We start from the raw sequence: 12,224 nt of genomic DNA on the forward strand, positions 1-12,224 counted from the left end.
AGAAGAGGCAGAGGCTTTGACCTGTCAAAAAGCTTACACCAGAGCCTGCAAATGCACTGAGAAGGATACACAGTGAAATCTTAAGCATGTATATATTAAGATAATTTACACAATTATCTGTTACAGATTCTTACGTGGAGAGGTTATGCTTACCATACAGGCTCATACATTAATGTGAGATTATTATGCTATTACCATTTACCTTCAAAGACTTACACAAACGTTATCTAAGCTCCTCAAAAACTTGCCAAGTTAACATTTTTTTTTCCACTCCTAGCTGAGATCTGTCACGGTGTTCTGCAAATAAAGTAACAAAGACTGGAAACCAGCCATTTTTCAGGAGCAGTTGGAGCGCTGGGTAGGTCCATGTATGCTGTAGATTAGGATTTAAGACTCCCAGCAATATGAAATTTGTCTACATCGCATGTGTTGCAGTACTAACATATGGTGATGTTTTGACTTCTAGATGAGCTTGGCTTCTTCCAAGCTGTTAACTTTCATTTTGCCGTTGTAACTACAGAATGAGAGACTAGAAAATGAAGGAAACTGAACCTCACTTTCAAACACGAGACCAGATCTCATGAGTCTGACATCAGGACAAAAATACCTTTCCCCTCCTGCTGCTAAGCGGAGTTTTGTACATCTGACGGATTTCACAAGGAAGGGACGGTGGAAGGAAGGTGACGCTATAGGCATGACACTATCCAAGGTGTGTTTCGGACCCGGACAAGCTGCCGAGAAGCGACCTCCGCTCAGAGGCACGGGAGACCACCGACCCCCGTGTTACCGCCCAGCTCCCCCCGCATGCCCAGCGGGCCGCAGGCAGCTCCAGCGGCGGGGCCGGGCCGGGCGGAGCCGCCCCGCATTCCCCGCATTCCGGGGGCAGAGAGCGCCCGGGGCCGCTGCCCCTTCCTCCACCGCCCGGGCCCGGGAGCAATGGGCCGCGGGCAGCCCGCCCAGAGGAGGCGGCGCCGGCCCGGGGGCAGGGCGGCAGAGCGCCGGGAGGAGGAGGAAGCCGGGCGGGGGAGAACCGGCGTGGCGAGCCTGACGCTCGGCACGGCGCTGCGGGAGCGAGAGGGTCCCGGCGGGTCGGGAGGCGGGCGCGGGTGTCGGTCCCGCATTCCCGGCCCGGCCCCGCGGTCACGTGCGGCCCCGCTGCGCCTCCCCGCGCGGCCCCGCCCCGGCAAGGAGGCGGTGGCGGGGGTTAACCCGTGGCGGGGCGGCGCGGGTGGAGCGGAGCCGAGCAGAGCAGAGCAGAGCAGGAAGCGCCCGGGGAGGGAGGCGGGAGAGGCGGTCGCGCTCCGGAGGAGGAGGAAGGGGGTTGGGAGCCCGGCCGCCGTCGCCGCCTTCGCCTCTTCCTTCCGCCCGCTGCGCGGAGCGAGGCGCGCGGGAGGCACCTGTCACAGCCGCCAGGGCGAGCGCGGCGTCCTCCGCGGTGAGAGGCGGCGGCGGCAGCAGCAGCAGCAGGAGAGGCCCGGCACAGCTCAGCGGGCCCGGCGCGGAGAAGGCTGCGGAGATGATGCCGGTGAGTGAGAACGGGGAGAGTTCGCGTCGTCGCTCCCCGGCCTGGCGCCGCGCTGCCGGGCGCTGGGACGCCTCGCCGTTTCCTGCGGGGCTGCCGGCGGCGGATGGAGTGCGCGGCGCCGCCGTCATCCCCGGGCCAGCCGGGACAGAGGGCTGCGGGTCTGCGGAGACGTCGGTGGGCTCCGTGCCGGGGGTGGGGCCGCGGGTCACCGCCGTCCCCGGCTGTAGGGGGGACGACCTGCCCCCGCCCCTCCACCCGCGGGGGCTGCACCGGCCGTGACAGGTCGGGGCCGCGTCCCCCCGGGCTGTGGCGGAGCGGCGCCTCACGCACCCCGGCGCGGAGCGCGGGGGTCGCCTCCGGGTCGCTGCCGGCCGCCGAGGCCCGCCGTGAGGCGTGGGGGGTGCGTTGTGTTTGGGTGAGTGGGTGTGCGGGCGGTGTGTCTGTTTGTTTCGGGGTTTTCCACCCAAATCCCGATCCCTCGCCGCCCGGGTGCGGGGAAGGGCTGAACCGTCCCGGGGCAGGCGGCTCCGGCCCTCCTGCCGGGGTCAAGCGAGAGCGGGCGGCAGCACCGTGTCAGCCTGGCTCCCTCCTCGATTCCTGTCACCGCTTTTGTGAAACCGTCGCTTATTTATCGAAGACAAACCCTTTCATTTCCCTGCAAGCAACCTTGATTGTCTTCTGTGACAGAATCCCTGTCCGTTTCCTGCCCCCCGCTTCCCTCCCTTGTCGCTGTGGGCTGATGCAGTGGTCAGAAGAGAGTTGTTCCTGATGACTGTTCGTTTTATGACAAGATCCTCTGGGACGGAGTAATAAACAATCACATTCCTTCTGTTGATTTCTTTCAAACTCTATTTGATCTCAAATGTGGCTTTATGAGATACTCTAATATAAGGGGCTATCTCCTATGTTTTCTCTAATTCTAGTAGAAATTAGCTTTTTATTTACAGTTCCTCTGCAGTGTTTGCAGCCAAAGCACTGCAGCAGAATGTTTCTGTGTGAGAATATTAAAGACATCTTTAACAAGATTTTATTGCTCTAAAATTGTTTTGTGACCGAGAGGAGAAAATAAATAGCTCAAACTAGGTGTAAAATTCCAGATTGAAGAGTTCAGGTAGTGTTTAAAAGCCAGGTATTATGACAAGCTTTTTAACATCATGTGCACTTTAACTTCCAGCTGCTGGGTGCCAAAATGCTCTATTGATAAGGATGAGAATTGCAGTGCACTGGGCGTGTTAGGAACCAGCAGCAAAGTTCATGGAGTTAGCCTTGTGCTATGAACTTATGGATGTTAGCATGTAGAAACAAAAACAAGGTGACAGCTTCATCTTCCATCTCAGCTTTGGTTATGCTTTACATTCATGAAATTCCTGTTGAAAACCCAGCATGCCAATGACATGCTAAGTCAGAACAAACGTATTTGCTTCCCATTACTAACCTCTGTGTGGGTTTCAGGTTAACGTCATAACTTGGGTAGTGCAGGGATTGACTTCTTACAAAGTTTCTTTTTACCTATTTGGATGTTTCTGCCAGTGTCTTGTGTTACCTTCTTGCTTGTTCAAATGTGGTGTTTGTTTATATTTATTGGAGGGTGGTTGAAGATTCAGACTTTTTACTGTGTTTTTGAAACACACTTCAAAGCATTTTTAACTGACGGATGAATTTTAATAAAAACAAATTACCTTGCTACAGGAGTAGTAGTCTTGCAGATTAGAGTTTACTTAGTCCAAGTCCTAAAATAATAAATACTTCATTGTTCTAAAGCCATTTTAGATGCTCTTATGGACAGTCTATCAGTCAGGAATATGTATATTTAAATAAATATATGTATTTAAATGGACTTGTAACAGTGCCTTCAGTCTTCCAGTTCTCCATCCCAGCTAGACTACAAGGGTGAAAAAAACCCAGCTCCATTTACTGGACTCATCAATATATAATATCCAAATAATGTGAAGATATGGTTGTAGAACTGGACCAAGTGTTTTAGATTTTTACTCATTTTTTTGTATTCTGAGAATGGAAAAGTTAGTGATTTAACTTTTTACCTAAGAGAATTCCTTGACTTCATAGTCATGGAAGCTTTTTTTTTCCCCTAAACCTGTTGGGTTATTGTTTGTGGGTATTTTGGGCTTTGGGTTTTTTTATATAATTAGCAAAAGCATAAACTAGCAAGAGGAGAAATTTTAATAACTGCTAGACTTACCTACTTGTTGTAAGAGTTCATCATAGTTAAAACTAAATGTTAGACTTCTGTAGTTTCTTAAGATTCACTTTTATTAGACTTGTAGTAATTGATTGGGACCACTTTTGCATCAGTAATTTTTTTGGCATTTGTACAACCATTTATAAGAATGAAATAGTATCTGAAGTCCCTGTTTTTCTCCTTGGGTGTCTGTTATGATTTTTTTCCCTCCCCTCACATGGGGAACAGTGTTACTTCTCAGAGGTTTTTATCAATTACAGTTTCTTTTGTGAGTGGGATACTTCCCACTCTGTTCTTCAGCATCCTTTTCTTAGAAGGATTTTATTCATTATCTTTTTTCATATTGCTTATTCTGGTTCTGAAAAATACAGAATAACTGTTCTTGGTCCTGAACACAGTTGAGCTTGAAGAAGAATTAATGATTTAGACTACAGTTTTCTCACTTGGGGTTTTTTTTTTCCCTTTGCTTTGCTGACAAGACCTATCAATCATAAACCCTTTCATTGCCTTCAGGAGATAAGGACTATGTGAATGGTGAGCTTATGATGTTACACTGAATATCATCCTCTGCTAAGTGTTCCTATAAGTGTGCCTTGATTAGAGGGATATTTTTTCTCTGAAAAGTAAAGGTTAGTCTTTCTTGCATTCTTGGAATCAAGCATGCAAACATAGAACTATGTGGTATCCCTTCAAAGAGGAAATATTTTGGGTTAAAACAACAAGAGTTATAGTTATTTGCAAAATTATTGTGGATAAAGCTCCTTTTTCAGCCACAAAATCTACAACATGATTGGAGGAACTTAGTTATGTATTTTTTTGTCTATTTGACCCAGTAGAGAGGCTTTTATTTGTGGTACTTCAGGGTCTGTGTTTGAAAGAGTGTTGGGAACTTTCCCTTAAATAATGCAATTAATGCTTTTTTGGTTTTTTGCATGGTAGTTCCAGAATTACCTCTTTTGTCAACTATTGGCATTTTTCTTGGGCACAAGGGTGCACACAAGAAAAAGTCACTTATGAGGAGCGCTGTTTTCCCACTTATAAAGAAATACAATGCAATAAGGAATGGATACTTTGGAGAAGCGCGTGACACTTTCCTCTTTTTGCCTTAATTTTGAGTATAATTCTTTCCCAGCACGTGAGGAGGTAACCCCACAGTAAAGAGCTGTGTATTGTTTGTATACCTGCAGTAATGTGATAAGGCAGGTGGTGGTGGGTGCTGTGTAAGAAGTCGTGATGGATTGAATCTTTTAGGAGGAAGAGTTGCTATTACGTGTTCTCCTAGCAGAGCTTTTCTGGGGTTGCCTTTAACTCATGAATTATCAGTGAGGTTGCAGCCATCATTCACATTTTTGAAAGCATCTAGGGGAGCTTTACAGGACTTTGTGAGGTTAGAATTGCTGGACACATCCTTGTGTAGGATCAGGTAATTCTGATGGTTATTTTCACAGAAGAGAGAGTGCAAAGTCTGGAGTGTTTAGTGGATTTTTTTTTTTTTCTAGTTAATTTTGTGGGACACTGCAAGTCTTCTCTGAAGATGTCCATGACTAATGCATATCTTATGTGAGACTAGAGAATTTTTATGGAAGCTCCTGAGCTATGAAGATGAATGCTATGATAAAATACAAAGCAAAGATGGATGTCCGCAGGAGTTATTTTTCAATTAAGCTGGTGAATTAAGAAAAAGTGGGGGGTTTGGTGGACATTTTGTTCTTTAGTTGGGTTTTCTTGGTTGTTTTAAAATGAGTATACACTTGTCCTGTGTTTGGTCTAAAACATTCCCCAAAAAGTCCCAATTGGGCATTGTTTATTATATTGCTTATAATTTAAAACCAAAATATTCTTAAATCAGTGTCTCCTGCTATCTTTCTGTAGGAAGGTTGCTACTGATATAATTAAACATTGTAGAGGAAGATGTATCACTTTAATACATTTAAATCAATACTATGAATTTTCATTATTTTAATAAGAGCAATTTTCAGTGATATGGAGATAAAATATATTGTGATTAATTCAGAACCGTATAGTTCTCAGCAATACTGATATCCTGGTTTGCTGAATAAATCTGAACTGACTGTAGAGAATAATTTGCATGTTTATCAGCCATTATTAATGGAGTTATTTATTGCAACAAAGCTTAAAGGCCATTTCATGTTTTTTTGGATCATGTCACTATTTTTTTAGGTTGACAGAATATGGCCTATTCTGTGGTAAAAACAAGTTCATCAGCTTCACCATGTCAACAAATGTACTATACACATACTAGTCTGATAATAGAATATTTAAGTATATTTATTAGATATGTGTTGGTCTGTGAAATGTATGAGAAATTGAGGGAAAGGATGCTATCTCATATGTTAACATAGATGAGTTTGTTGTCCATTGCAGACTTCAGAGTAAATAATGTTTGACAACAAAATTCCATTCCACCAGATTGATTTTTCTAACAAAGCCAAGTTTCATATGAAATACATTATTTAAAAAACCCTTGCTAATTCAGATATTTATATTCAGATGCATACAGCTGTGGAGCAGCCCCCATTATGCCAAGAGCTGCCCATAGACAGAAAAAAGACAGTGCTTTTTTGTAAAGAATTTGAAGTCTAGTGCTTGGTATTACAATCAGTGCTCATGTTTGTTATCTTCTTAAATGTCTGGGCTGGGGGGGGGGGGGTTATTCAATAATTTTTTTTTGTCCTTGTAAACTATAGGCATCTCTAAAAATAAAAAATCTTTGCTGGGAATAGAGGTTTGAAGAAGGAAACAAATTATTGCCTGATTTGGGGAGTGGGGGGAAGGCGTCTTGCTCCCTTTCCCTCATGACTCACTGTTGGAATTTACAAGTCTTATGTGTTTGTCTAAATTAAAAGCTTAGTATTACCATACATTAATTACTAGCACAAGATAGCTCAAAATACTTAACCTCTTAAATGAATGTGCTAGCCTGGGATAGAGGAGGTTCATTTCTGGATTTGTATCAGACCCCAACAAAAGGAGATGATACCATTTTTTTCTTAAATTCAAACATTATTTTATTACATGATCCGAAATATCTTTGAAATCTTTCTGCATTTATGAACAGTTTTTCTGTCAGCCTTGAATCTGGTGTCTCATTTGTTCTTAAATTGTGGTAAGATTTTTAAGTAAACAAATATTCTAAGATATGAATTTTAACACTTCAGGCTGGTACATTTTTCTGGGAGTTGGGAAATCTGCCATTATCATCTATTAAACTTGAAAGCATGTAATAATCTTGAATGTGTTAGGCAATTTATCAGTGGAGTGTGCTCAATGTTTTGAGGTTCTGGAAGCAATTTTTTTATGACAGACAATGATAGAATTATATTGTGCAATAATAGACACCATCCTTCAGAAGCAGATTTGTGTGTCAAAGGCAACAATGGTACCTGGAGGACAAAGCACAAATTCTGTAATAATTCAAAGGACCAGCAAGAATATGAACTGCTTAGTGGAGGAACAAAAAAATGTTTGAACTTCAAATTTCAGTCACTTACCTGGATTTTAGGTCACCCTGTTATTTTTCTTAGATCGTGCTTGGAAGCGAGTATATGTGCTGTACTGGAGAGCAGGTTTATCATGGTGGTGCAGTAGGATGTTGGAGCAGCTGAATTCCTTTCTGGGCTGAGGTTTCACAATGGGGATGAGCTGGGTTAACCATTTCCTGCAGCTCTGGAAATGGTTAACCCAGCTCCTTCCTCTTCCTTGCTGCCCATTGCCACCATTGGCTGTGAATGGAGCGCCCTGCTTGTCTCAGCAAACCCATCCAGCTCACTAAACGTGTAACAGGAGCTGTATCCAAAGAGCCTTGAAGAGATTTATGTACATGTGTGTATGTGAGTGTGTGCACGTACCTGTGTGTGGGTATTGCACTGTTGTCTTGTCCATGTTGGTACAGGAGGGAGCACACTGCTTGGCTAAGATTGATACCAGAGAAGGGGATGGGCAAGTGGAATCTCTCTCTTCAAGTATTTCTGTTTATTCAGTTTAGTTTATTGTGGAGCTCTACCCCAGGCAATGCATTTTGAACAGGTGAGTAGAGCAGTGAGGTGAAACTAAAGTCTCTGCAGTGCAGTAATGTTGTTACTTCAGAGATAAGTTATGGTTTCACCAGTTTCCACATCTTTATTGCATACCCAGTAACACTTTACATTTTCTCTGAAATGGGGAAAAGTAAGGGATATTGGTATGTGGTCTTTGAGAAATCTTGAGAAACAAATATAAAGTTGAGACACAAAAAAATGGAAAACCATAAAATTTAACTGGCAGTTGGTAGTCTATCATCATTCCCCACCCCTCACTTTGCAGTAGTGCATTCCTTCTGATTTCTGCCCATTATTTCCTTATTCTCTAGATTCATAGTGTATTCTAGCCTAGTTCTTTGCTAGTGAAAGTACAATTAAGATTTTTTAGTTTCCAGTTCACTGCTTTGCTTAGCAGCAGAATTCTATTTATGTGTGAAGAGTGTAGCTATGAAATACTTTATTTAAGGAATTTCAACTCCAGCAGGAAGCAATCTCATCTAAACTTGCATATGTTGCAGACACTGTATTTAACCCATGTGTCTTTATGTCTGTTTGACAAAAGGATTTCAGTGTTTGCATGATTAAACTTTTGTTTATAAATTGAGAATGGGGAAGAAACGGAGGCTTCAGTTTTGTGTAGGTGAAATGGATGCAACTGCAGGGGTTGCTGAAGTCCTGCATCCCTGCTGCTCCCTCCCTTGTACTGGCTCTCTCTGGTATTTATCTGTTTCTGTGCTGTTTGCAAACTCAGCAGGAAGTTGTTTGCCTTTACTTTTTTTTTTTTTTTTTTTTTTTTTTTTTTTTTTTTTTTTTTTTTTTTTTTTATTCCTTTGTTTCTTTTTTTTTCCCTGCCAGGATGCTTCTCTGCCATCTGAGCACACTGAAACTGACTCAGTGCAGGGTCAGATAAGCCCTGGAACCAGCCCAAGAAAGGGCAGAAGTGTGTAGATTGCAGGAAGGATGTGATCAGTTTTATCAGTTTAGGTTTGGATCATCCTGTAGCTTGAAACGACTCCATGATGGTAAATGAATATGGATGGGGAGATGAATTCCTACCAAAAGCATCTGGATCTATGTCCAAAATGGCAAACAACATAACTTCCCTGCTCTCTGAAGTCAGAACAAGTAAACAGTGAGTTTCTAAGGTCTCTGCCAGGCTGATCTAGGAGAGTCTCTCCAGTCCCAAATCCCATGCTCTAAGCACAATGCATTGACTAGCATCTGAATTAATTCTGTGTTCTAATCTCTTGGGAGCCAGTGGGACACTGGGAGACCAGTGAGCCTTGTTCTCCTTAAATCCAGAATGTGTCTGTCCAGACCTACTAAGGTGAATAGCTGAAAATTGTTGTGAGTTCCAGTATCAGATGAAAAAAGTAGAGAGAGCTGCATTAACATGTGGAGAAAAGTCTTGCCTGCATTGCTCTCTGGTGTTTAAAGGGAAAGAAACAGAGTGGTTTGAGAGTGGCAAGGTTTACCACAGCCATTAAGTACAGGCTTACCTGCTTAATTTTTTTTTTTTTTAGTTTCTCTAAGAAGCTGGGCAAAGTCTTAGTTTATAGTAACATGTACAGTTTAAATTGAGAAGACATACTTTGAATGCATTTTTGCATGAGAAAATCCTTTTTTAATCCTGTTTCCTAATGCAATTTGTCTAATTTATGTTTCAAGACAATACTGCACCTGTTGGCTGCTCTGCAGATGATACTTGCAACATACTAATGGTACTTTCAACATAATTCAACTTTTTATTTTCTTACCTCCTCCCCCTTCCCCCATGCTTACTTCTTTATAACAAACATGCTTCAGAAAGCCTATCTGACTATTTTCTGAAATCTTAACCGGAGTGGTGGTCAAAATCTGTCCTGAAATTATTCTACCTAGACAGAGGGGTTTTCAAATTACTTATATTATGACAATATTTGGGATTTATCTTTAATAAATGTTACTGATATCTCAGTCACTTCCTTTGGAGAGATAAACTGTAAGGAGAGGATATTTTCACATTGTTATGGTATAATTGATGTCTGTGAAATGGTTGACAGGCTGTCAGTGTTTCACAGAGAATAATGTGCTAGCCAGAGCATTAACCATGTGATGGTATGGACAGCATAGGAAACTAGTAACCCAAACAAGTTTAAAGACCTCAACCAGTGGTTATTTGACTCAAACTCTTACCCACTGACAGCTTAACCAACTTGTTTGGGCATCTGAGAAAGCATCTGTGAAGCCATTGCTTACAAATCCTACAAGATAATTTTTATACTACATGGCTGTGTTAGATGCCTAACTTATTCAAATATGTATGTCAAAGTAGTCAAACCTGGTTCTTAGTGTTAAAGCTGCTATTCAGATCTATCCACAGAGAAGTGCTTAGATTTTGCTGCTGTGTATTTAAAATGCAAGTTCTTGGAATTGAAATTTTGAATGATTTTTCAGGCTAGTGAATGGGTTAATTACTGTTCAGGCACCAAACAGTTGGACTGTAGGTATGTTTTGGGAGATGGCTGAGTTCTTGAAACAGTGTCTTGTAAAAATAAACGATGAAACTCTTCTCTGCGTGCAGCTTCATCTCTGCATGCAGCTCTGAATGTCTCAGCATGCCTGATGCTTAATTTCCTAATGTACTGTTTTATTGTCCCAAGTCATCTAAGTTTCAGTCAATTTTAGCTGCAAGTCTGAATCACATACTTCTGATTGTGGAAAAAAGATCTGTAATGGTTGACCTCCTTTACACTTCTAAATCATGTCAGGTTCAATGCAATTATTTTAAAACCATATCACATGGATTGGAGTCTATTCTAGCCCATGCCACTTGGAAATCTTTTCAGTCCTTTTTCTGAATAGTTTTTTTTTGGTCTACTAAATAGTACAGCATAGCTGTCATTTTATTGTTATTTATTAACACTTCAGCAAGGGCTGGCTGGATATGGGAAGGTGCTATACATTATCCAGGCTTTACACTCAAACAGAAAAATTTCAAGTCTTGTTTGCAGTGCTCTCTTCCTGCCAAATTACTGGCTGCAGTACTTTATTTTTACCTTTTCCCCTCACCCCAGATGGTCGAGAGCAATAGTATTTGTTTTTGTCAGTGATAGGAGGCAAAGTTGTGAAGGAGGTTAAATCAGTTTAAATTCTGTTTACCCCAGTGTGATTTTGAAATCCAATTCAATGCTTATATTGGAATAATTTAATTTATATACCAGGTATTTTGGTTTTGCTAATTTTTAGCTAAACAAAGTACTTTTGAATTGGATCCACTTTCATGAATTCCAGCCTCTAGAATATTTTGATAGAGGAATTCTTGTGTTTATGGTTCAAAATTATAACCTGAAAAAGCACTTTAAGGAACATAAAAGACACACTGCATCAGAGGATTTACTGTGCAGTGTTTCTAATATGGTATTTTTGTGTTTCTGGGTGTTTTATAACCTTCAACCTGACAAATCTTTGTGATTTGAGTCTTCAAGGCATTACTGGATTACCCCCATTTGCTGCTGCTCCCTTCCCCCATCCATCTGAAGCTACCAAGTACTGCTCAGTTCTGAAGAACTGAGAGGCTTTGACACAAAATTACAAGGAAGCTTGATCTGGAGCCTGCCTGTAGTTGCCTTTATCTTTTCCAAGCAGGAAAAAGCTTTTGGTCAGCTTTTTCTTATCTCTCCCATGATTTAGAAATTTTTCAAGCACTGAAGTTTCAACAGCCTCTTTTCTTCCAGTGCTCAGGGATGGCTGTTCTGATGTGTATGAATTTGTTTCCCTCCCCCACCACACCTGAAGTGGGGACCAAAGTCTTTCAGTGATTCTTCTTGTTAATTAGTGCAGTTTTCTTATGAGACAAGATGTGTTCAAAGATGTGAAAGAAAGCAAAAATATGAATGTTTTCATGTAGATTTGTATGTTTTTATATATCAGTAGCTGTAGTAATAATGGAATAAACAGTCTGGTTTCCTGTGGCTTAGGGGTACCACTGTGTTTCTAACATCTTTTGCAGAGCAGATTGTAAAATCCCTTCCATTCATTCCAGCCTCATATGGGAAAAGGGAAAAACCCCAAAACTCATTCTCTCTGTAGGTTATTGAGTGTACAGTTGTTTGTAGTGGAACATCATGTTTTTACCTCATGCAATAGGCTCAAAAAATGCACAGACTTGGTTGTCAGTTTACTGAAGTGGAAGTGATATGTAAACCTAGATACCTGTCTCATTAAGTGTTATTCATTTATAATGATCTGTGAAAATACTGATTTTGTTGTTATTGTTGATAGGGTTTTGTGTTTATGTTTGCTTGTATGATCCATGGATTTTTGCTTGGTCCTACTGTAGAAACAGAAAGAGAATACATAGAAAAAAACCCAAGGTGTTTGGGTTTTTAAAGTCTGGGATGCAGATTATAAGAAGTTAATTTTCATGTGGACACAATATTAAGGTGTCTGTTTAGATTCATTTTCCACAAATATGGAA

At 41.8% G+C, this 12,224-nt stretch overlaps 1 protein-coding gene and 1 long non-coding RNA gene across 2 annotated transcripts in view; one reads left to right on the forward strand and one right to left on the reverse strand.

The window, feature by feature from the left end:
- Positions 1–1,379: 1,379 nt before the first annotated feature.
- Positions 1,380–12,224, forward strand: part of PPP1R13B (protein phosphatase 1 regulatory subunit 13B) — a 69,222-nt gene continuing 58,377 nt past the window's right edge. Inside the window, exon 1 of the mRNA XM_071426336.1 lies at positions 1,380–1,525. Coding sequence (XP_071282437.1) covers positions 1,517–1,525 — 9 coding nt within the window. The 5' untranslated portion in view covers positions 1,380–1,516. The remainder of the gene's footprint in view (positions 1,526–12,224) is intronic.
- The window catches only part of LOC139589734 (uncharacterized), a 79,735-nt gene continuing 75,882 nt past the window's right edge, over positions 8,372–12,224 (reverse strand). The window contains exon 2 of the long non-coding RNA XR_011679100.1: positions 8,372–8,613. This is a non-coding gene — a long non-coding RNA (uncharacterized lncRNA). The remainder of the gene's footprint in view (positions 8,614–12,224) is intronic.

The sequence above is a fragment of the Agelaius tricolor genome, unplaced genomic scaffold (genome assembly GCF_023055355.1).
Source record: "Agelaius tricolor isolate 1412-34295 unplaced genomic scaffold, bAgeTri1.0.p SCAF_5, whole genome shotgun sequence".
Taxonomy (NCBI): Eukaryota; Metazoa; Chordata; class Aves; order Passeriformes; family Icteridae; genus Agelaius; species Agelaius tricolor.